The sequence below is a fragment of the Myxozyma melibiosi genome (genome assembly GCF_037950935.1).
Source record: "Myxozyma melibiosi strain Phaff 52-87 chromosome Unknown BZA70scaffold_4, whole genome shotgun sequence".
Taxonomy (NCBI): Eukaryota; Fungi; Ascomycota; class Lipomycetes; order Lipomycetales; family Lipomycetaceae; genus Myxozyma; species Myxozyma melibiosi.
The window spans coordinates 862,129-883,690 of NW_027042918.1; the positions used below are offsets into that span (position 1 = coordinate 862,129).

The 21,562-nt window shown below is 50.4% G+C and overlaps 9 protein-coding genes across 9 annotated transcripts; 4 read left to right on the forward strand and 5 right to left on the reverse strand.

Annotated features, from left to right (window-relative positions):
* Positions 1-338: 338 nt before the first annotated feature.
* Positions 339-2,124, reverse strand: BZA70DRAFT_277658 (uncharacterized protein). The gene has a single exon (XM_064912473.1). The coding sequence runs from the start codon at positions 1,484-1,486 to the stop codon at positions 1,241-1,243; it is 246 nt and encodes an 81-aa protein (XP_064769016.1). The 5' UTR covers positions 1,487-2,124; the 3' UTR covers positions 339-1,240.
* Positions 2,125-2,319: 195 nt separating this feature from the next.
* Positions 2,320-3,624, forward strand: BZA70DRAFT_267086 (uncharacterized protein; the record flags this gene model as incomplete). The annotated part of the gene is made up of 1 exon (XM_064911079.1): positions 2,320-3,624. One exon carries the CDS (start codon positions 2,320-2,322, stop codon positions 3,622-3,624), a length of 1,305 nt encoding a protein of 434 aa, XP_064769017.1.
* A 347-nt stretch (positions 3,625-3,971) lies between these two features.
* Positions 3,972-8,842, forward strand: BZA70DRAFT_304298 (ABC-2 type transporter-domain-containing protein; the record flags this gene model as incomplete). The annotated part of the gene is made up of 4 exons (XM_064914770.1): positions 3,972-4,222; positions 4,279-4,927; positions 4,994-6,695; positions 6,767-8,842. Coding segments are annotated over 4 exons (4,437 nt in total), but the record flags the coding sequence as incomplete, so codon positions are not given.
* A 931-nt stretch (positions 8,843-9,773) lies between these two features.
* BZA70DRAFT_277662 (ChaC-like protein-domain-containing protein) lies at positions 9,774-10,644 on the forward strand. The gene is made up of 2 exons (XM_064912474.1): positions 9,774-10,208; positions 10,265-10,644. The coding sequence occupies exons 1-2, from the start codon at positions 9,845-9,847 to the stop codon at positions 10,633-10,635; spliced, it is 735 nt and encodes a 244-aa protein (XP_064769019.1). The 5' UTR covers positions 9,774-9,844; the 3' UTR covers positions 10,636-10,644.
* On the reverse strand, positions 10,627-12,606 carry BZA70DRAFT_149913 (uncharacterized protein). Its single transcript, XM_064909699.1, has one exon. It carries the CDS (start codon positions 12,495-12,497, stop codon positions 10,827-10,829), a length of 1,671 nt encoding a protein of 556 aa, XP_064769020.1. The 5' UTR covers positions 12,498-12,606; the 3' UTR covers positions 10,627-10,826.
* Positions 12,607-12,651: 45 nt separating this feature from the next.
* On the reverse strand, positions 12,652-14,513 carry BZA70DRAFT_149939 (uncharacterized protein). The gene is made up of 2 exons (XM_064909700.1): positions 13,950-14,513; positions 12,652-13,879 (listed from the first exon to the last, which is right to left on the reverse strand). Exons 1-2 carry the CDS (start codon positions 14,245-14,247, stop codon positions 12,858-12,860), a joined length of 1,320 nt encoding a protein of 439 aa, XP_064769021.1. The 5' UTR covers positions 14,248-14,513; the 3' UTR covers positions 12,652-12,857.
* On the reverse strand, positions 14,403-16,982 carry BZA70DRAFT_149978 (cell division control protein 48). Its single transcript, XM_064909702.1, has 2 exons — positions 16,705-16,982; positions 14,403-16,642 (listed from the first exon to the last, which is right to left on the reverse strand). The coding sequence occupies exons 1-2, from the start codon at positions 16,897-16,899 to the stop codon at positions 14,558-14,560; spliced, it is 2,280 nt and encodes a 759-aa protein (XP_064769022.1). The 5' UTR covers positions 16,900-16,982; the 3' UTR covers positions 14,403-14,557.
* Positions 16,983-17,779: 797 nt separating this feature from the next.
* BZA70DRAFT_149971 (small GTPase) lies at positions 17,780-19,216 on the reverse strand. Its single transcript, XM_064909701.1, has 6 exons — positions 18,990-19,216; positions 18,822-18,928; positions 18,554-18,762; positions 18,416-18,499; positions 18,273-18,347; positions 17,780-18,213 (listed from the first exon to the last, which is right to left on the reverse strand). Exons 1-6 carry the CDS (start codon positions 19,046-19,048, stop codon positions 18,115-18,117), a joined length of 633 nt encoding a protein of 210 aa, XP_064769023.1. The 5' UTR covers positions 19,049-19,216; the 3' UTR covers positions 17,780-18,114.
* A 491-nt stretch (positions 19,217-19,707) lies between these two features.
* On the forward strand, positions 19,708-21,403 carry BZA70DRAFT_277673 (uncharacterized protein). Its single transcript, XM_064912475.1, has 6 exons — positions 19,708-19,964; positions 20,027-20,570; positions 20,630-20,770; positions 20,842-20,946; positions 21,007-21,162; positions 21,226-21,403. Exons 1-6 carry the CDS (start codon positions 19,944-19,946, stop codon positions 21,279-21,281), a joined length of 1,023 nt encoding a protein of 340 aa, XP_064769024.1. The 5' UTR covers positions 19,708-19,943; the 3' UTR covers positions 21,282-21,403.
* The last annotated feature ends 159 nt before the right edge of the window (positions 21,404-21,562 follow it).

A 21,562-nucleotide genomic window follows, 5' to 3' on the forward strand; every position in this document is an offset into this window, starting at 1 on the left:
AGGTTGTGTTCAACAGCTAGGCTATACTTGCTCTATCTGACAACGGTCACTTCTTGACAGTAGCAGAAGCGCGACGCCAGAGAATGAGGTGCTGATATTGATCCAGACAGCTGATTCAATACTCGATCTATCTTGAAAGCTGCACCTTCATTAGAGGCATACAAACGCCTACAAAGTCGTTTCAGGTTGTCCTCATAGCTTTGTTATTTCACAGACTATAGAACATATTTGTCATCATCGTCATCATCATCATCATCATCATCATCATCATCACATCATCATCATCATCATCATCATCATCATCATCATCATCATCATCATCATCATCATCAGTCGTCTCAGGATAGACAGATAAACCGTGAAGAAATGGATCGACACGCTTGACAGCTCTCTCTTTGATATCCAGAGTGTGGGTCTCTTCAAGCAGCAGTTTGATGATGGTGATCATATATCAAGCAGCAGTGTAGTTGTCGGATATCTTGCCAAGAGTTCCATGCCTTAAATGTCGCATGAGGCCTTCTGTGCAGCAATGAAAGCTTGTCCTGCATCGTTGGTATAAGTTCCGACAAGTACAGATATCCCATCCGGTTCCTGTCTGACCGTCAATGATCGTTTTTGTTTTATTGCCCTTCTGGTGACTTTACAGTGTGAAAACATTGCTGAACATATCTGGAGGGTCCCAATGGGTATATAGCTAATCTTATATCATGATTCTCAGTCGTCACTCCGCAACGTTGAAGCGCGGATATCGGGGGCGACATAGCCATCAGCAAGAAATTTAAGCAACCCGCAACTTTGATCAAGCTCTAGCAGATCAGTCTTCTAACTGCTGGAAGGGCAGCATCTTTGACAGTGGTAGGCATGGGGATCGTCTGCTTTATTTGATCCTGAAGCAGTTTACTGGAGAGTTTAGACACTAGTAATGATAATTTCCAGATAAAGCGTAGTAATTAAATATAACAATATACAGCAGGAGACGATATTTAATGATCAGTAAGTGGTAAGATGCATGTAAGACTGACAATTAGAGCGAACGCGTCAAACACTGTAGTGTGATTTGATAAACCGCGCAAAAGAATATCTGTCAGTGGATACTGCAGCGGCACTCTTCAGTAACTTATATCTCACACGGTTTGATGACAGATGAATAAATTATAGTTATAAGCTAGATACAATTTTTGATGACATGCTTGCGACATCAAGTTTCACTTTCTGACAGGAAGTTTCGCATGATATTGAACTAGAATGATTCCTTTTCTGAATGGATCCCAAGCACATATACACGGTAAATGAAGAGGACAAGTTCGAAGCCAAACCATAGTTTATACTTCGACACAGAGCTGCCTGCGATGCCCCATTGGCGTGCTCTGAAAATCTTCAATAGAGGCGACAGCGATCGATGTCTGAATGGGAGAACAAATGGGAAAATGAAACAGCAGATAAAATACCATGAAATCTGTGAGATGATGTTGATAGAGCGGTTCATGATAAATGCAACGACAAGAACCGGGATTCGCTGAGAGAATATCGATGGGATGGTCTCGGATTAGCTGAAGACAAGAAGAAGAATTTCAATGAATGTCAGCAAATTATTAACCAGAAGATGTACTAGGATAGATTGGATATAGGCCGAGCTGTGATGGTCGGATTTTGAACGGATATATGTGGAAAGTCAATGCGCGCTGTCCTTATCGCACTGTTGGAGAGCGGAGAGAATGAACTGAAAGAGAGAATGGAGGAGCGGATGTGCCAGGTTTCTCTAACTGTAAAGCAAAGCTGTCTGACGGTATAGAATGTAGCTTCATCCTGGGCGTTAACAGCGGATAAAAGCAAGGATATCTCGTTCAACAAGGTATAGTTTTCGTTTGCTGATACAGTTAAATGTCAAAACTGTTGCCCGCTCCCGAAGCGTCTTGTTGTTGGGATATGATGGAGGCAGGCGAAGCGCATCCGCACTCTGTAAGCTCAGTCGGAGATCAATACTGCACTCAGATTTGGAGTTCGAGGGTATCTGCTGGAGCACGATGCCGGCCAGATGTAGGAGGATGCAGGTGTTCTGCGATGCAGATCAGGATGCTTACAACTGAGGGCGAATGGCACGTGCGAAGATGGAGCGCGGCGCCCCGAGCGGTGGTCCGGGCGGCAGCGGCCGACGACTGTGGCGTTTCGCTCGAGATATTACCGCGCCCACCTCACAATATTCACTCGCTTGCTGTCTTTCAGAGCCTCTTCTTCAGCAGACCGCGGGAGTTCCCTGCAACAGTTTGGTCCTCTGTTGTATCTCGGTATCTTTGATTTGATCTGCCAGGGCTAACAAAGATGCGGGTCTCTCTGGAAGACCTTCCGATTGAGATTCTCCAGGCAGTCGTGCTCGATCTGCCAGATACTGCGCTTGCCTCTTTTCTAGCTACATCCCGCGCTATTCGCGATCGTTTGTTTGATAATCGCCAGTTTTGGCGGGCCAAACTGCTACAGAAATTTGATGCCCCTTTGTTTGAAGACACGACGAAAAAGATTGACGATATAGAGGAGAATGAGAAGGAGAGCGGAGAGAACGGTGACAAGGCGGTGGTGACAAAAACACTGACGGGCGAGGAGTCATACGACTACCGGGGCACATATCAGAATCGGGTGCGAGTTCTACGGCAGCGGCCGTTTAGGGTCACTGATATGGGAGTGATTATCGGGATGGTGGCTGAGCACCGCCAGCGCAACTACAAGCTGCTCGAGGCGAGCGGACTGCTGAGCGAGTTCATGTTCCACCAGCCACGGGATGAGAGTGCACTCGACAATGAGGAGCAGATGGCGCAGTTTCAATTGATCAAGTCAATACTGATGCCGGCGGCGGGCTTCCCGGGCATTGTCGCCAATCCGCTGGATCCGATCTATCGGATTGTGTACAATTCACCACGACATCCTCTCTTTTCGCCAGAGACGGGGCTGCCGAACCTACATGTTGTTGCTGCGATAGTGACGTTCTGGCAGATGATGAATATGCAGAGCGCCCTGCGGCGGTATCGCAAAGGAATGGATCCGATAGAGACTCTGCACACTCTGCGTCCATCTCCCGGTGGGTCAGTGTCGGTCGCGAACGAATCGTTTTCTTCGCCCGGTGACGGAAGCGAGGACGAGAGCGAAGATGGGCAAGCGAAGGACCCGTCGGAGAGGGAAGACGATCCGAGGCTGTTTATTGCGGCGTACGCGTTCTTCAACTACTGGGACTTTGAGCTGTTCCGCTCCGCGCCTCTGACGTCGGACACGCGCCGGTCGATTATTGGGGACATTGTGGACTGGCACATCGACTTGCCGGACGAGATCAGCGGGCCGATCTCGCTACGGGTAGAGGGCACGTCGCATCAGCTTACGGGACTTACGGAGGAGCGACGGTGTGTAATTGAGATTGAGCCAATCGATGTGCCGGTTATGGGCGTGCGTGGGTGGGCGCGGTTTTCGATGCGACATCTCGAATTTGAGCTCGAGGGAGACTACTTTGAGGAGCAGCGGTGGATACACAGGGCCGTGATGCTTCCCGGCTCGAAGGCGGTCGTCGGCCGGTGGCACGACGGCTTCGACGAGGACACCGAGCGGTCTGTCGAGGGCCCCGCTGTCTGGATCAGACAGTGAGCATGTTATGTGAACTAGAACGAACGAACTGAATCTACGATTACATAATTACACGTGACGCGGGTGTAGCCGAGCAATCAAGCCCAAAGCGGTAAGACTACCGGCCGGCGACGGGGAGATAAAACTCAGCGATAAAGGAATGAGCCGCACGGATTATGCTATCGTCTCTTTTTGCAATAGTGCCGGCCGGCAGCCTGACCGTTTTGATCAAAGACCTCTCCCCGGCTGCCTGCGTCCAACACGGGCCAGTCCACGGCCTCGTATAAGTAGCTTCCTCCATCCCTGTCTTCCGTCGTCGTAAGCAGTCGTAGGCATCCTCTTCCTCATCCCTACCCTCTGTCCACATGGAGTTCAAAAGCGACGGTCGTTGGGGTGAGACCGCCGACGGCCCCGGCGTCGACGTCCAGCAGGCCCTCGAAGAGTTTGACGACCTTCGCAGAGAGCTCTCGCGCGTCTCGAGAGCTTCGCACCGCTCGAACCTCGACCTCGAGAAGCTTCCCTCTCACGCCACAGATGTGGGCAACGACGACGCCGACGACGACGGACAGGCCTTCGACCTCGAGTCCTGGATCCGCAACGATACCGCCAAAGACCGCGAGTCGGGTATCCACCCCAAGCATGTACGCGGCAATTCCCTCATACTCTGTTCATAAGCTACGTACTGCCCACTAACAACTCGTTTCGTTCCCATCCACAGGTCGGTGTATCGTTCAAAAATCTCTCCGTCGACGGTGCAGGCTCAGGAGCTGCTAAAGTTCCAACTTTCCTCGACTCCTGTATCTACGCCTTTGGTGGGGGTTTTGTCCTCAGTCTCTTGCGCACCCTCATCCCTCCCCTTCAGCCTGCTATCCAGACGCGTCCAATTCTTCATGACTTCTCGGGCCTCGTTCGCGCTGGCGAGATGCTCCTCGTCCTCGGACCGCCAGGCTCTGGCACCACCACCCTCCTGCGCGCGCTCACCAACCAACGCGAAGGATACGTCCGCGTCGGCGGCGACGTTCTCTACGATGGAATTGAGCCACAGGAAGCCAAAGACCGGTACAGAGGCGAAATCGTCTTCAACGACGAAGACGACCGTCACTTCTCAACCTTGACTGTCGCCCAGACTCTCAGATTTGCTCTGAGGCTCAAGACTCCATCAAACAGACCGTCAGATGAGTCTGCCTCCGCCTTTGTCGAGAAGTTGAGAGAGCTTTATGGAAAGATGTTTGGCATTGAGCACACAATGAACACATTTGTTGGTGGTGACTCAAAAGCTCGCGGTGTCTCAGGTGGTGAGCGAAAACGAGTCTCCATTGCCGAGGTATTTAGAAACCATACACATTTGGCGAGATTCCACATCAATCATTCTAACAACCTCCTCTTCTAGGTTCTCGCCAATCGAGCTGCTATCGTTGCTTTCGATAACTCCACTCGAGGACTCGACGCCTCGACCGCAGTTGACTATATCCGCTCTCTGCGCATTCTGACAAACGTCACCCATTCAACCACAATCGTTACCCTTTACCAAGCCGGTGAAGGCATCTACAAGGAGTTTGACAAGGTCTGTCTCGTCTACTCTGGTCATCAAATCTATTTCGGACCCGCAAGTGAAGCAAGGGCCTACTTCGAAGACCTTGGCTTTGTCCCCGCGCCTCGCGTCACCACTGCCGATTTTTTGACCTCAATCACAAGGCCGGCTGAACGCCGTATCCGTCCTGGATACGAAAATCGCGTGCCAAAGACCCCTGAGGACTTTGAAAATGCCTACAAGGCCTCGCGGTTCTACCAGCAGACGCTTACCGAGATCGACCTTTATCATGCTGAGCTCGAAAACACCGGGCATGCCTCTGCGCAGGCGTTTACGGAAGCTGTCAAACTGCAAAAATCTGCCTCGTCCTCTCCTTACACTGTTTCCTTCTTCCGCCAAGTCCAATTGCTAATCATTCGTGAGCTACAGTTGCAGTGGCAGGATCAAGTTTTGCTGAAGACGAAGATCATCAACTCGATTGCCTGTGGCTTCATCTTTGGCTCGCTTTTCTTCAACATCCCTGAAGATACCTCGGGAGCTTTCAACCGTGGTGGTATCATTTTCTTCTCGCTCGTCTTTAACGGTTGGTGTTTGCAGGTCGAGTCCGGTAATATCATCGATCAGCGTCCGCTCTTGAACAAGCATCGCTCATTTGGAATGTTCCGCCCGGCAGCGCTTGGATTGGCAAAGACGTTTTCCGATCTTCCCATTCTGAGTGTGCAGATCTTGCTGTATGTGATCATCACCTACTTTCTCTCCAATCTCAATCGCACGGCTGGCCAGTTCTTCACGCACGCCTTCATCGTTATGATTTCAACCTTCAACCTTATGGCGTTCTATCGCTGCATCGCTGCTTTCTCTGACAATATCGATGGCTGTCTCCGACTTGTCGCTGCTGTCTTGAACGCTCTTGCTTTCTGGACCGGCTACGTGCTACCTTCGTTCAAAATGCCTTGGTGGTACAGATGGTTCTACTACGTCAACCCTCTCACTTACTCATTCGAGGCTCTGATAGCAAACGAGTTCCATGGACGCGAGATGCTTTGCGTCGATGCTCAGCTTGTTCCTAGCATCAGCGGCGTCGGTCTCGCAAACCAGGCATGCACTCTCCCCGGCTCAGTTCCGGGCGAGGCCTACGTCAGTGGTGACAGCTACATCGAGACTCAGTTCGCTTACAAGCACAGTCATCTCTGGCGAGATGTCGGTATCACATTTGGGTTTTTGGTGTTCTTCTTGATTGTCAATATGATCGTCTCTGAATTCTTGACTTACAATTCTGGCTCAGGGCAGATCAAGCAGTTTGCAAAGCTGCCTGTCGATAGTGCTGACTCTACACAGACAGCACCGTCGTCCCTGAATGAGGAGAAGATCTCGGAGAACGACCAGTTGAATAATGATGAGAGTGATGAAGAGAGCGACGAGCAGAACGTTGAGGGCTCCTTGTTCACGTTCAGGGAAGTTTCATTTACTGTCCCTACGCCTGATGGAGAGAAGCAGCTACTCAACAATGTTGAGGGTTATGCTGTTCCTGGTAAATTGCTAGCTCTTATGGGCTCTTCCGGTATGATTATCTCTTATTTTTTATGCCAGTTTCCTGGAGGGTAATGATTGCTAACATAACCTTGTTTACAGGAGCGGGAAAGACGACGCTTTTGAACACCATTTCTCAGCGCATGCGGGTCGGCCATGTCACTGGTGACTTCCTGCTTAACGGCTACCCACTCAGCAAATCGTTCCAGCGCACAACAGGCTTTGTCGAGCAGCAAGATCTCCACGAGGCTAAGCAGACTATCCGTGAGGCCCTGCGATTCTCCGCGCGTCTGCGACAGCCAAGAACAGTCTCGTTGAAGGAGAAGTACGATTTTGTGGAGAGCGTGATTGACTTACTTGATTTGGGGTCGATTGCGGATGCAATCATTGACTCTGTCGGAAGTGGGTTGTCGGTCGAAGAGCGAAAGAGAGTTACGATTGGTGTTGAGCTTGCGGCGAAGCCGGATCTTCTGTTCTTGGACGAGCCGACCTCTGGATTGGATTCCGAAGGAGCGTATGCGATTGTGTCGTTCTTGAAGAAGCTGGCCAAGAAGACACATCTGGGAATTATCTGCACAATTCATCAGCCTTCAGCTATCTTGTTTTCGCAGTTTGACAACTTGTTACTGCTGGCGCGAGGCGGCAAGACCGTGTACTTTGGTCCGATCGGACGCGGCGGTGAGACCGTGATTGAGTATTTCTCGACCTACAGCAAGCCGCCTGCTTCTGATGCTAACCCGGCCGAGTATATTCTCGAGGTCACTGGAGCCGGCGCTGGTCGTCGGTCAAAGATTGACTGGCCGCAGGTGTGGCTCAACTCGCCCGAGATTACCGTCAGAAGGCAGGAAATTGCCGACTACATCAATCGATGGCAGTCGCAGCGTCGGCCGCAGATTGAAGGTGCTAGTGACGTCGAAGAACTTGAGTTTGCGGCGCCGCTGAGTGAGCAGATCAAGGCGGTCACCATCAGGCTGGAATTGACGCTCTGGCGTACGCCGTCGCTTGGAATCTCGTTTGTGTTTGCATCGCTGTCTGCGGGCTTGACAGCGGGAATTCTCTTCTTCCAGCTTGATAACTCGATCCTGGGCATGCAATCACGGACTTTCTCAATGTTCTTCACGCTGCTGCAAATTATCCCGATCTTGAACTCGCTCGAGATTCACTTCATCGACGCTCGGGATCTATTTGATCTCCGCGAGCGCAACTCAAAGGTGTACTCGTGGGTCGCTCTCGTGACTGCGTACTTGGTTTGTCCGATCCCATACGTTCTGCTGTCGTCGGTTCTGTTCTTCCCAACGATTTGGTACATGCCCGGACTGTCGATGAGTGCATACTCTGCCGGATTTGGATACTTTTGTATCCTGCTGATGAACCTGTGGCACGCGTCCAGCGCGATCATGCTCGGAGCGTTTGTACCCTCGACTGACGCAGCGGGAGTCATCAATCCGCTGTTTTTCGTCATCACACAGGCTATCGTGGGAATCACGATCCCGCTCGCGAGCATGAATGGTTTCTATTCCAAGTTCCTTTACTGGGCTAACCCGGTCGCGTACGTGATCCGTGCGCTCTGCGTGACTGCCGAGCACAAGGTGTCGGTGTCATGCGACGAGTCCGAGCTTGCGATCTTTGATCCCCCTTCGGGACAGACGTGCAGCCAGTTTGCGCAAAGCTGGGTGGAAAGCAGTTCGCGCGGCATACTGCTCAATCCGGACGCTAATGCCGGATGCGAATTTTGCCAGTACACCGTGGGCGACGATTACCTTGACAGTCTCGGGTGGTCGTTTGGCACACGATGGAGAGATATCGGTCTCTATATCATGTTTACCGGAGTATCTTATCTGGTGCCTTTCCTGGTGTACTACGTTGCTCGGGTCATGAGCTGGAAGGGAATCACGAGGCCGTTCAAGAAACTGGTGGGCGGTTTTATGAAGAAGTAGTTATTACTACAGTACAAAACTAATACTGTGCATATATATGACGCGTTATGAGCAAGCATAATAACAAATTTGAACGAAATCGTGGATATTTTTTTCGCGGTATGACTTAATATAGTAATTCAGCAGATTTATAGTGTAATAGCAATCAATAGAATAGTAATAACAATTAATAGAATGGTGATAGCAATCAATATAATAGTTGTGACTTCAATAGAATAATGTTAAAGGTCGACTTTATTTGCAAACTGTATGAAAGAGCTTTTAAGATGAGAAAAAAATATTTCTAAGCTAAAGACAGCATATGAAAGCTTTGAGAGTTTGATAATAAACTAATAATACAGAACCAAGGGCTTGAAAACGAATGGCTTCGTGGATGTTAATTGACAGCAATGAAAAGAATCGCAGACGACATTCATCGCGCATATAAAGGAATTCGAACTGCATAAGTACACTTCAGACAAACAGGTCCAACAAAATAAGAATACGGCACAGTGTAATCATCGATACAGCCCAAACAGAAGAATATCAACAGCTCGTATCGAGTCAATAAACCGCCGACCAGGAAAAGACGCGACCGCACGTTCCTTGACGTTCTCGTAATCGTCATTTTCGTGATAAGAAGCATCGGTCATAACTGCATCACTGAAGCGTTCGTACTCGAACGCCGACCAGCTCTCTAGACCATTGTCGAATGGCACAACACAGTGTCTGTCCATGGCCCGTATTCGCTGCGGAGTGCAGGACAGGTATCTGCTGTGCTGTGCCTGACTTCGCTTTCAAAGAGCCACAGGTCGCTGCCGGCCCGTTTCGCAGTCGTCACCTTCCTCATCAGGGCTGCTGATGTAGCAGTGGAAATTTGTGTGAGTTAAATGTATTGTATTGTATAGCACAGTATCAGGTGTGTCGAATACATCCATCATCTGAAATACCTGATATGTCTTCAGATCTGAAATCGAGATGCTATAAAATGTTGCCATCGACGTTACATTTTAGCAAATGCTTTCGGTAACTCTGATATTATCTGCTATCAACGATAATAGCATAATTGACCTGCATAGTAGCCGTACAGCTGCAATCTTTTTTTCAATCATATCTATTGTTCCCTGTCTGGAAGTTGTTGCAATTGTGAAGATGAATTACGGATAAAATAGAAATAAGCTCGCTGAGGCTTCACGCTGAGTTAAATCCGACGGCTCCCAACTTGCCTTTGCCAAATACACAACAGATATCCACAATAAATACAATGACCGACTCCGGCTCAAGCTCCAGCACATCAACACCGCTCACAAGTTTAAGCACGAGCTCCGGCTCTCTTGGCCTGAACATCCAGAAACTGACCGACCCCGTGAGCGAGGTGCCCCATGACGAATTCTGGATCTTTGGCTACGGCTCGCTGATATTCAAGCCACCACCGGGCGTTGAACGCGCGGAGCCGGGATACATCACCGGGTTTGTCCGGCGGTTTTGGCAGATGTCGCATGATCATCGCGGGGTGCCGGATGCGCCTGGACGGGTGGTGACTTTGGTGGAGCGCGAGTATTACTGGTCGCGGTTGGCGGAGCGGGATCCGCATGCAAAGTACGAGAAGAAGGAGTGTCGGACGTATGGTGAGTACTCCGATGCTTTTATAAGTCATTAACTAGATCAACTAACGAAGGACTAGGAGTGGCATACAAGATAATTCCGTCACAAGTGCCAGAAGTGTCTGCTGCGCTGGACCTACGAGAACAGAACGGGTACTCTGTGCATCTGGTTCCGGTCCACGCAAGCTCAGGTTCGGTGATCCTGGCAATAGTCTACATCGGCACTCCAGACAACCATGCATTTGCCGGTGTCGAGGCTGATCTTGACAAGCTGAGTGAGCTGATTTATAAATCAAAGGGTCCGTCGGGGTATAACAAAGAATATTTGCTGAAGCTTGGAGAGGCGCTGCGGCAGCTGCACGATACGAATGGGGTGATGGAGGAGGATTATCATGTAGAGGATTTGATGGCACGGGTAAGGAAATTAGAGGCACTAGATGTAAATAAATGAACAATAGATACACTGTATATATACGCAAAACAAACAGCAATTAAAAACTCCGTGTGTCAGTAATAACCAAAAGACGAGAAGCAAAAGAAAGAAGAAAGTATTCACAAGAATGCACCAAATTAAAGAGAGGTATGTAAGTATGTAAAAGAAATATGTAAGAGAAAGATGTGTGAAATAAACAAAATCAGATATTATCGCTTTATGCGCTTCTCCTCAATTCCACTGTCGTCCTCATCGCTCCATCCATGCCGCTTCAAACTCGAGCTGGCGTCGATTGCGCCTCCGGCTGATGTATCACTATATTGATTCGCCCGCTCGACCGCTGACTGACGATCTCTGCTAAACGACTGCGCGGCAGAAAACACAACCGGGGTGTGGAACTGCAACGGACTCGGGAGAAGGTCTTGTCCGATGATGCCGTTCTTCGCGCTGAATTGCATGCCCCAGTCGGCCGGGGCGGAGAACATCGAGGGCGAGGGTAGCAGATCGGAGATATACCTCGAGGGTAGCGCCGAAACCGGGGTCTGCTCGCGGTTGGCGGATAGAGTGGCGGCGGTGGATGTTGAAGATGTGTTTGAGGGCGCTGTAGTCTGTGTAGTCTGCTGCTGCTGCTGCTGTGATTGTGACTGCTGCTGCTGTGGTTGTGCTTGCGACTGCCCACTGGAAGTCGGTGGGAAAAGGTTATGACCAGAAGAGTTTAGTGAAGGCGGGCGAGCAAACGGGTTTCCAGGACCTCCAAGCGATCCAGGGTTAAGATAGGTCGAAGGCGAAGGCGGCGGCAGGAGGACAACAGGTGATGAGAGTTCTTTATGAGCAGAGAGAGGAGGAGCAGAATTTGCAGCGGACGAGGAAGAGTCGGTCGCAGTCTCGGGTTTGGTATACTGCTGCTGATGTTGCTGCTGCTGCTGCTGTTGATGTTGCTGCTGCTGTTGCTGCTGTTGTTGTTGCTGTTGTTGCTGCTGCTGCTGCTGGTCGCCGCTCTCGGGCGGGATAGTGAGCTTAAGCTTTGGTCTGCTAACCGATGAAGCCGAGGCACCCGACTCTGCAGAGAACGAGGGCGGACTGAGAGATGGAATAGAAGCGCGAGGCTGCGCATCGACAGAGAGAGCACGGGCGGAGGTAGAGGAAGCAGCGGCAGCGGCAGCAGCGGCAAGAGCAGAGGAAGTGTTTGCAGACGACGGATCGGGCTTTGAGCCGTCGGAGTAGGCAAACTGCGGGGGGACAGTTTGTGGACGGGGATCAGAGATAGAGGCGAGGTATTGGTTGAAGTTTTGCTGGTTGGAATAGTAGTATTGCTGCTGCTGCTGCTGCTGCTGCTGTTGCTGTTGCTGTTGCTGTTGCTGTTGCTGTTGCTGTTGCTGTTGCTGTTGCTGTTGCTGTTGCTGTTGCTGTTGCTGTTGCTGTTGCTGCTGCTGACGTCTCACGCCAGAGAGCACGGCAGCGGCAGCACCGGCGCTTTCTGATACCGACGGCTGCATGCGCAGACCCGTCTGAAGCTGCTGATGATGTTGCTGCGGAGTGGTCTGCTGCTGCTGCAACTGCTGCTGCTGCGGAGGCTCCGGGGAGACATTATCAGAGAGCGCATCGTCGTCAGTGACGTCAGAGCGCCGAGCAAAGTCTGCGGGGCCTTTGGACTCGTGAGGAGCGGAGCAGGAGTAGCGGTCAAGCAGCTGGCGAGTGTCGCAGGAGGAGAACTCGTAGAGACGTTTGTTGTTGCCGAAGATGATGACGGCGATATCGACGGAGCAGAGGACGGAGAGCTCGTGGGCTTTTTTGAAGAGGCCAGCTTTGCGCTTGAGGAAGGTGACTGAGCGGTTGCGCTCGTCTTTGAGGGGTTTGATGAGGATCTTTCGTCTGCCCATAGTAATAAGAGGAAGGAGTAGCTAAGAAGAAGGTATTCAAAGTGGTGAAGAGGCTCAGGCGGAGAAAGCGACGATGGCGGCGATGAGGAAGAAGACGAGAACAAGTGCGGCGGCTGTGCTAAGTTTAGCACTTTGTGCGCGCTACGTCACACCTCGTTAGAGTTTTGCTATTAATAATCAGCTTATGTAATAGTTGACAACTGCTCTGTTAACTAGTTGCTGTGTTAATAGAATAAACACATTTAATGCGATAATAAGATATACAATAGACATATAACTGGTTGATATAACAACTACATTATACAATAAAACAACATGTATTTACTCTCTATCGCTCACTATCACCCATCTCATCACACCCTACTCCGTCTTCTTCTCCTCCGCACTCTTCGCCGGCTCCGGCTTCTTCTTCTCCTCCTCCTCCTCATCATCATCATCGTCGTCACTGCGCTCGTCCTTAAGCGTGTCGTTAAACACAAGTCTGAACGCAATCCGAAACACCAAAAACAGCCAGTACAGATTCAACAACTGCAGCGCAAACAGCAGCGCAAACGTAATGTACTGCGAAATCCAGCACTTGTACTGCTGCGTCTCCCAGTTCAGCACAAAGTCTCCCACCGTCCGGAACTCGGTCGCGACACTCCACAGGATCTTCAGACTGAGATAGTGTCGCATGTAGATCCACACTCCCATAAACACAATAAAGAACGGCGCCGTCAGCCAGTGGTTCAAGTAATTGAGCGTCTTGCTCGTCGCCAGCGCCAGATCGCTCACGTCCATCGTGATATAGACCTCGATCCCGATCCACGTGAAATGGAACCGGTACGAGCAAAAGATCAGCGCGATCGTCACAATATGATGCAGCACCAGCTCCTTGAAATCCTTCCGCGGCTTCTCCAGCTGCAGCATCAGCACAATCGCCTGCTGCGTCCAGAACGCGGCCTGCAGCAGATAGTACATCTTGAAATCCAGCTCGTGCGTCCGATGGGGCACCTCATACAGCGGCCGCGTCTCGAAATACCACAGCGGCATATGATGCATGATATAAAGCCCCCATGGTCCCATCACGCCGTCATACAATATAAAGTACGTCTGCTCCATAAACCGCTTCACCTTCGCCTCCTTCTTCAGCCCGTTCCACCGCGCAAGTGGCTCCAGAACCTGCTGCATCGTAAACTCCCGAATAAAACTCAGCACAACGGTGTAGTATGCGACAAACAGAAAGTCATTCCTGCCTTTGCCGTACATCGGAGGTCCACCTTCATACTCGGGCTCAAGCTTGTAGGACGCGAAAATCATTCCATACAGCCAGTTTGCATCGCTTTTGTCGCTCGACAGTCCGAAAGCAATTAGAGGAATCAAAAGAAGTATCAAGGGGGCGACTATATCATACCATTAGCTCTTTCTCTTTCTCTCTATCTAATCAACAGCTCATCAATAGGTTTTACTCACCCCACGTCTTCTGATAACACGTCTCCCGAAACCGCATCCACGCCCACGACCCAACTCCAATCTTCTCCACCGCCTCCCCCTCCGCTCCCGGAACAACCTCCCCTTCCTGTCCTCCAATACTCCCCTTCGACAACGCCCGCTGCCGCTTCTTACTGCCCCGGATCTGTGCTTCCGTCGCAGCCATCGTCGACAGTCCCGGGCCCATATCTCCAAGCGTAAACTGGCCTACCGACGAAGTCCGAGATCGCGTAGTAGGCGGTCGTAGTGTGTTTGTATTTGTATTTGTATCTTCCGTCATCGTTTCTCATATAAAACAGACTGTTTATGAATCTCTTCTCTTCTTCTCTTCTTTTGTTCTCTTCTCTTGTTCTCTTCTTCTTCTCTGACCTCAACTCTCAGCAAAGTTTTGTTTGTTTTGTTTCTTCTTTGGCTTTCGGACTTGTCTCCAAACCCTTACTCGCCTGTCATCCCCTTCTCTCTCCTTCTTCTTTACTCGCACCCATTTATTCTTGCAATTCACAATATCAAATATATATAACTTATAACAACTAAATATAAACTAACAACTAACAATAACTACTCTCAGCAACCTCCGATTCTTCAATCACTCAATTGTACAAATCGTCGTCGCCCTCCTCCGCGCCAAACGCCGCCGACTGGCTCTCGGTCGTAGTGCCTCCCGCAGCCGCTGCCGCCTCCGCCTCCTCGTTGCTGAACCGGAAGTTGCCAAATCCGCCCCGAGACATCTGCAACGTGTTCGCATACGCCTCGTACCGGCGCAGGTCCGCATCGCTCACACTTCGGCGCGCAGTAACCATAGCCTCCTCGAAATGGCTCTTGTTCACATACGGAACAGGATCTTCCATTGCAACATCCTCTTCTCCGGCCTCCTTCTCAGCAGCCTCAGCCGCAACAATGCTGTCCTTGATCGCAAACTTGGCCGCTCTCTGCACAATGTACGACAAATCGGCTCCAGAGAACCCATGCGTAATCTGTGCAATCTCCCGCAGGTTCAACCCGGGCTCAAGCGGCGTGTTGCGTAGCTGCGCCTTCAAAATAGAAAGTCGCGACTCCTCATCCGGCAACGGCACGTAAATCAACTGGTCCAATCGACCCGGTCGAAGCAACGCGGGGTCAATCTGATCAGGTCGGTTGGTAGCTCCAATAACAAACACGTTCTTCTTCGCTCCCATACCGTCCATCTCTGTCAAAAGCTGGTTCACAACCCGATCAGACGCTCCACCGGCATCTCCCATAGACCCTCCGCGTGACTTGGCAATCGAATCCAACTCGTCCAAAAACACTACACACGGCGCTGCGGCTCTCGCCTTGTCAAAGATATCCCGAATGTTCGACTCGGACTCTCCAAACCACATCGACAGCAGCTCAGGTCCCTTCACCGAAATGAAGTTCGCAGACACCTCGGTCGCAACAGCCTTGGCCAGCAAAGTCTTACCGGTACCAGGAGGTCCGTAAAACAACACTCCTCGCGAGGGCGACAACCCAAACTTGGCATACGACTCCGGATGCAAAACAGGGTACTCCACAGTCTCCTTCAACTCCTGCTTAACCTTGTCCAATCCTCCAATGTCGTCCCAAGTAACATTCACGCTCTGCACAACTGTCTCCCGCAACGCTGACGGGTTGGACGCTCCAAGCGCAAATCGGAAGTTGTCCATAGTAACTCCCAGGCTGTCCAAAACCTCGGCATCAATAGTCTCCTCCTCGAGATCAATCAAATCCATCTTCTCTCGAATCTGCTGCATAGCAGCCTCAGAGCACAGAGACGCCAAATCAGATCCGACGTATCCATGGGTCTCAGCCGCAATCGTCTCAAGATCAACGTCATCCCCAAGCTTCATGTTCTTGGTGTGGATCCGAAGAATCTCAAGTCGTCCAGTAGGGTCCGGAATTCCAATATCAACCTCTCGGTCAAATCGGCCGAATCGACGGAGAGCAGGGTCAATCGCGTTCGGGCGGTTGGTCGCAGCAATCACAACAACATTGGCCCGCGCCTTCATACCATCCATAAGCGTCAGCAGCTGAGACACAACTCTTCGCTCGACCTCTCCGTTGGTCTTGTCTCGCTTGGGCGCAATCGAGTCAATCTCATCGATAAAGATAATAGCCGGCGCGTTCTTCTCGGCTTCCTCAAACGCCTTGCGCAGATTGCTCTCAGACTCTCCCGCCATCTTTGACATGATCTCCGGTCCGTTGATCAAAAAGAAAAACGCTCCAGTCTCGTTCGCAACAGCTCGCGCCATCAATGTCTTTCCGGTACCAGGAGGTCCAAACATCAAAATTCCACGAGGGGGCTTGATACCAATACTCTTAAACAGCTGAGGGTGGCGAAGCGGAAGCTCAACAAGCTCACGAATCTGAGCCATCTGCTTTCGGCATCCACCGATATCGTCATATCCAACCTCGTTCAAGTTGTTCTCCTCATCCTCTCTGTTGATAGGATCGCCCTCACAGTGGATGACAGTCTCCTGTGCAACAATACCGTACTCTGAAGGCTCCATATCCACAATCTTGAACTCAACCTGTCTCATTCCACCACGGACAGTGAAGAGATCGCCTTTTCGGACAGGTCTGTAGGCCTCCAAAAAGTACGGCTTGAGGTAGACATCGAAGAGAGAGCCGGTGATACCCTCGACAGTGTCGGCGATAGGCAGGCAGGAGATTCTCTTGGCCTGGATTTATCAGTTAGCGTCGGAGTTCTTCCTTCGAAGTTTATGAATAGACAAGAACATACATATTTAATCCCGGGGAAGGCATGAACGGTGATGATATCGCCCAATCTGACGCGAAGGTTGTTTCTGACAACGCGGTTGATTCTGGCGACACCGTCCTCGACCTCCTCGTCAGCAAGGACGATAAGGGCGGTATCTTTCCTCTTCTTGCCCTTGACGATAACGACATCGCCACGGAAGAACTGGAGGAGATCCATCGTGTTTGGCGAAAGGGTGATGACCGAGTTATCGTCGTTGACGGCGTCATCAACGATCAAGGCTAGAAGGTGCAAGTTGTCATGTTAGTCATCTGCCGCACAAGGGTTTCGAATCTGATCTGCGCGGGTCACGAGAGGGGTGCAATTGGTCCGAGAGAGGGATCAAATCAAAGAAGAAGCGCGCGGGAGGATGATTTGATTGTGAGATGACTTTGGATTGGATCGAATGAATGCAGAAGGGTGCGGTGGTCGATGGGCGGGCTAGAGCACGGCCTGACGGAGGGAAGGATCCCGCGACAGGCGCCCGCTCGCGAGAGACCATCACACCCCCGACGATAGCATCCATCGCCGAACAAGCCAATCGAATCCATCTTCGAACGCAGCAGACAGGAGAGGCAACAATCAAGTAAACAAGGATAGATACACACCATTGTCTTTCTTCTTCTTGCGCAGGATGGCGGTCGCGGTGGCGTCCTCCTTGGACTGGTCAGCGCCAGAGGCATCGGCGAGATTCGCGTGATGCTTCTTCTCGGGTTCGGACGACATAATTAAGATCGGCTATGAGTAGATGAAGAATAAGATAGCAGAACAATCGATCGACCGGTGATTCCTAAAGGGAGATGGGGATGGGTGGGAATTGGATGGAGAAGAGGTGATGTGAGGGAGGAAGCGTGGTAGGGAAAGAGTGGGGAGAGCTGTCGGAAGGCGACAGAACAGGTGGCTTTGGTGATGTAATCAGGCCGGGTAAATATTGACCACCCACCACCTCCGGTCTTGGTCGTGGATTTGGAGACGTTGGAGCTCTGCGGTGTTCAAGAACGCTCTAGAAGGTGTTTATGACTATTACTTTGATGCTGATGCTGTTATTGTAAGAGCTGATGCTGACGAGCAGGTGGTAAGCATGCGCGCTGTCTAAACCCTGACGCAATCTGGACAGCTAGCAGCTATCGGATTAGCTTTCATGAGGCATCTTGTTCAGAGATATGGATTCATATTCTTTCGGTATCAGATAATACGTGCGCCAATGAAGTAGATGCAGTCGCGACACACTAAACAAAAGAAGAAAACAGGAAGATAAAGAGGGAAGAAAAAATACACGGCTGACGACAAGCCAGATAAGCAAAAAGAACAGGAATAAAACCAAAGTCAAAGATAGCAGTTTATAACCAAGTCTGCGGCAAAATGAAAACAAACATTATATACTATAGAAATACTTTAAACATCTTTGTAGATCAGCAGAGGATCGCCAACCGCAGTAATCTCGGGAATCGTGCATTTGAGATCGAACGCCTTTGAGAGAACAATTTTGAAAATCTACGACGATAGTCAGCAATACAGTACAAGCAAGAGATCAAGATAACCAGAATTCATACCTTTTGGATGTTGATTGAATGGCTCGCGGAGCAGAATATCAAGCTGGCCTTCATCACTTTAGCGAACCTTCGCGCCTGTATACCCCAAGTCCACAGCGGTTAGCAATTATTTCACAACACATCAACAGAGCCTCAAAACAGACCTGTTTTGTAATTTCCTCCTGATCCTCTCTCGGGAAAACAGCAAACGTATCGTATTTTGTTCCTACCAGGAACGGGATCGCAGTCTATATTCAGATGAGCCAAGTACTCTGACTGCAAAACAACTTAATGACTCTCACCTTATTGAATCCCCGCGCTTGTCTGTACCATTCCTTTATCGAATTGAGCGTGGATTTACGCGTCAGATCAAACATAAACAGAATCGCGACAGCGTCATTAGACACCAGTGGCAGCATATTGACAAACTCTCGCTGGCCGCCCAGATCCCAAATCGAAAACGTAATGTCGGTATCTCGGATCGATATTGTTTTTTCCATGAAGTTCACACCTAGAGTAGTTGTAAGTCGTGAGAAGTCGATCACCCACCATAATAGAGATAGATCATACCCAGGGTCTGTATATAATCTTCGTCAAAGCTGCCTTCGACATATTTCACCATCAATGACGTTTTCCCGATCTGGGCATCTCCAATCATGCCGACCTTAATGACAACACTAGATATAGGACTCTGATCAGCATCGATCATACAAAAACAAGAGCAAGTAGGCAGCATACGCGTTCTTGCGCGAGTTCGCACCCTCCGAGGTGTACTGTGATGACGAGGATGAAGACATTGGCGGTGGTGTGTGGGTGTCGATAGAGATATGGGGCTATAATCAAACAGGAGGCAGAGCAGGGATCGCCAGGCGCGAAAGGAGAGAAGGAGAGCTCGAGGCCGGCAGTTCGCGTGAGTGAGCAGGATCCAGAGAGAGGGAAGGGCTAAGGAGAGGACGAGGCGTAGAAACGGTGCAGCGGGTGGTTTTGTTTTGACGAACGCGCTTTAGTAGCCCAGCTGCATCTGCGATCGGCGCGGGAGACTTGCGGCAGCGCCGGGAAGACCGAGACGAGGAAGAAAGGAGGAGGAGAATGAAAGAAGGACCTCGGACGACAGCAGGAAGATAGTTGCTCGACCTAAAAACACAGGCGGGCGGGACAAGAACAAGACACGCGCGTTTGGGTGTTTGGGAAGTAAACAAGGACGACGGCCGCCGGGAGGAGGTGTGACAGGGATACGCACAAACCAGGCCGGGCGTGTTTTTCTGTTTGTTTACTTTTTCGTCTGAATAGCACAAACGCGGCCCCTGCCTTGGTTCCCCGTGACCTATGAGTCATGTGTTAGTAAGCATGTCAGCAGCGGGTCTGGTGCTGTCTCACTGAGCGCGGCTGGAGCCGAGAGGCCACAAGAAGGCTAAAATAGGCAGTCGAGCAACATTCCTGCCTCCTCTCCACCTTCACCATCTTCCTCGCCCGGCCCGAACCAGCAGCTTGCGCTCTGTTCTTGTCTTTCTGCTGCGCGCTTGGCGATATTCGTCACCGGCTTCATCTAATCCTTCAATCAAGACTCTCGTCGCGCTCCAAGCCTCAGCCGCGCCCCACTCGAGCCGCTCGCTGCAAAACCGCAGCCACTCTTTCTCACCCGCCATATTTATTCCTCTCCGCGCGCTTCTTATCCAACCCCACCAAACAGCTATGTCGGGCGACGGACTCCCGGTATGTGTCTATTGCGAACAGTACAATCATTCTGAATTACTTACTAACGCGCTTCTCTGCAGCCTATGCCGACTCCGGCAGAGTTTCACGCGCAAGTCAGACCCTCCCAGCAACAGCAGCAGCATCACAACGCGCGCCCAAAGCAATCATCCTCGCGTCCTGTCCAGCAGCAAAAAATGCAGCAACAGCCTCCTCCTTCTCATTCATACAGTTATCAGCAGCAGTATCAGCAGCCCCAGCAGCCCCAGCAGCAACCTCAGCAGCCACGATACGCGCAGCATCAGCCCGTTCCGCCACCACTTCATCAACAACCCCCGATACCACAGCAACCCCAGCAACGACAGTACAACGCCTATCAGAGCGCTCCGCAGACTTATCAAGAACCACAGCTATGGAAATCCCAGCAATATTACCAATCTCCGCCCCCGCAGCAGATGGCCCAGCAGTCGCCTCCCCATCTGACACAGCCGCGACAAGGGTCACAGGGATCTATCAATCAACCGTACCAGCGACCATCATCAGTCAAGCCTTTTCTGCCACCGCCATCCGCGACTCCTGCACCAGCTGAGTCAGTAAGACAGATATTTAGAAGTGTGGATGTCAACAGTAAGCCTCCTTTCCTCCATTTATCAACTATACTGCATGTGATATGCTGACCTCCAAAGACAACGGAAGATTATCGGAACGAGAACTTCGGAGCGCGCTGCTGAATTTTGATCGCTCCAAATTTGATCCGACAACCGTCAAGCTCATGTTTCAGATGTTTGACTCTGATCAGTCTGGCACAATAACTATCGACGAGTTTGGTAAGTCCTTCCCTCGTTCTTGACGTGTACGCCCGTTTACTCTATTTACTAACGCGTTTTTATACTTGCAGAGAGGCTTTGGGATTATCTATCTAAATGGCAAGAGCGATTCAAGGAGTTTGATCTTGACAAGACATTCACAATATCACTCACCGAATTCGATCTGGCGCTGAAGGGTATGTGCTGTCTGAAGAGTAGCTTCGGTCAACGGTACGCTAACAACTGTGATACTATAGCATTCGGATATCGCTTGACGCCAGATTTTACAAAATTCGTGTTTAATTCATACGTCAAACGATCAAATGATATGACTTTCGATCTCTTTGTCCAGTCCTGCGTCACTCTCCTACATCTCTCGGCTAACTTTAACAAATACGGGCCCGATTCAAGAGGTGTGTTTATTAGCACCAGTTCTCACTTTTCCTCTCTATTCTAATGCTAACTATTTTGAATAGGCACGATACAGCTCAACTTTGAGCAGTTTATGACAGAGGTGATAAATCTTCGGTGATCTTATCACTCTATCTTTAGCTTTTAACGCTTTTTTGTATGACTATATCCTTACTCTGAATTTTGTATGCCTAGATTGTAAACTATTTAATTCCAACTTTTCCTCTGTAATTATAATCTACAATATCTTCAGCAAGCAGAATAAGAGATAACTATCTGATGATCTACAACGCTGATCCTGGCTAGTGCAACCAGGGACCGAGACCTGAACCCGCAGCCGCACGATCTCACCACCGGTTCGGTTCAGGTTTGGCCCCGAAATCAATTAAAACCAGACCTGAG

Excerpts from the sequence above, each read along its gene's own strand:
- BZA70DRAFT_149978 (XM_064909702.1), bottom strand. The coding sequence starts at position 16,899 with ATGGATCTCCTCCAGTTCTTCCGTGGCGATGTCGTTATCGTCAAGGGC. Across the intron at positions 16,643-16,704 it reads CCTTCCCCGGGATTAAATAT|GCCAAGAGAATCTCCTGCCT; the intron begins GTATGTTCTTGT and ends TGATAAATCCAG.
- BZA70DRAFT_277658 (XM_064912473.1), bottom strand. The coding sequence starts at position 1,486 with ATGAACCGCTCTATCAACATCATCTCACAGATTTCATGGTATTTTATC.
- BZA70DRAFT_277662 (XM_064912474.1), top strand. The coding sequence starts at position 9,845 with ATGACCGACTCCGGCTCAAGCTCCAGCACATCAACACCGCTCACAAGT. Across the intron at positions 10,209-10,264 it reads GAAGGAGTGTCGGACGTATG|GAGTGGCATACAAGATAATT; the intron begins GTGAGTACTCCG and ends ACGAAGGACTAG.
- BZA70DRAFT_149939 (XM_064909700.1), bottom strand. The coding sequence starts at position 14,247 with ATGACGGAAGATACAAATACAAATACAAACACACTACGACCGCCTACT. Across the intron at positions 13,880-13,949 it reads GTGTTATCAGAAGACGTGGG|TCGCCCCCTTGATACTTCTT; the intron begins GTGAGTAAAACC and ends GGTATGATATAG.
- BZA70DRAFT_277673 (XM_064912475.1), top strand. The coding sequence starts at position 19,944 with ATGTCGGGCGACGGACTCCCG. Across the intron at positions 20,571-20,629 it reads TAGAAGTGTGGATGTCAACA|ACAACGGAAGATTATCGGAA; the intron begins GTAAGCCTCCTT and ends TGACCTCCAAAG. Across the intron at positions 20,771-20,841 it reads AATAACTATCGACGAGTTTG|AGAGGCTTTGGGATTATCTA; the intron begins GTAAGTCCTTCC and ends TTATACTTGCAG.
- BZA70DRAFT_149913 (XM_064909699.1), bottom strand. The coding sequence starts at position 12,497 with ATGGGCAGACGAAAGATCCTCATCAAACCCCTCAAAGACGAGCGCAAC.
- BZA70DRAFT_149971 (XM_064909701.1), bottom strand. The coding sequence starts at position 19,048 with ATGTCTTCATCCTCGTCATCACAGTACACCTCGGAGGGTGCGAACTCG. Across the intron at positions 18,763-18,821 it reads AGATTATATACAGACCCTGG|GTGTGAACTTCATGGAAAAA; the intron begins GTATGATCTATC and ends CAACTACTCTAG. Across the intron at positions 18,500-18,553 it reads AAGCGCGGGGATTCAATAAG|ACTGCGATCCCGTTCCTGGT; the intron begins GTGAGAGTCATT and ends ATCTGAATATAG.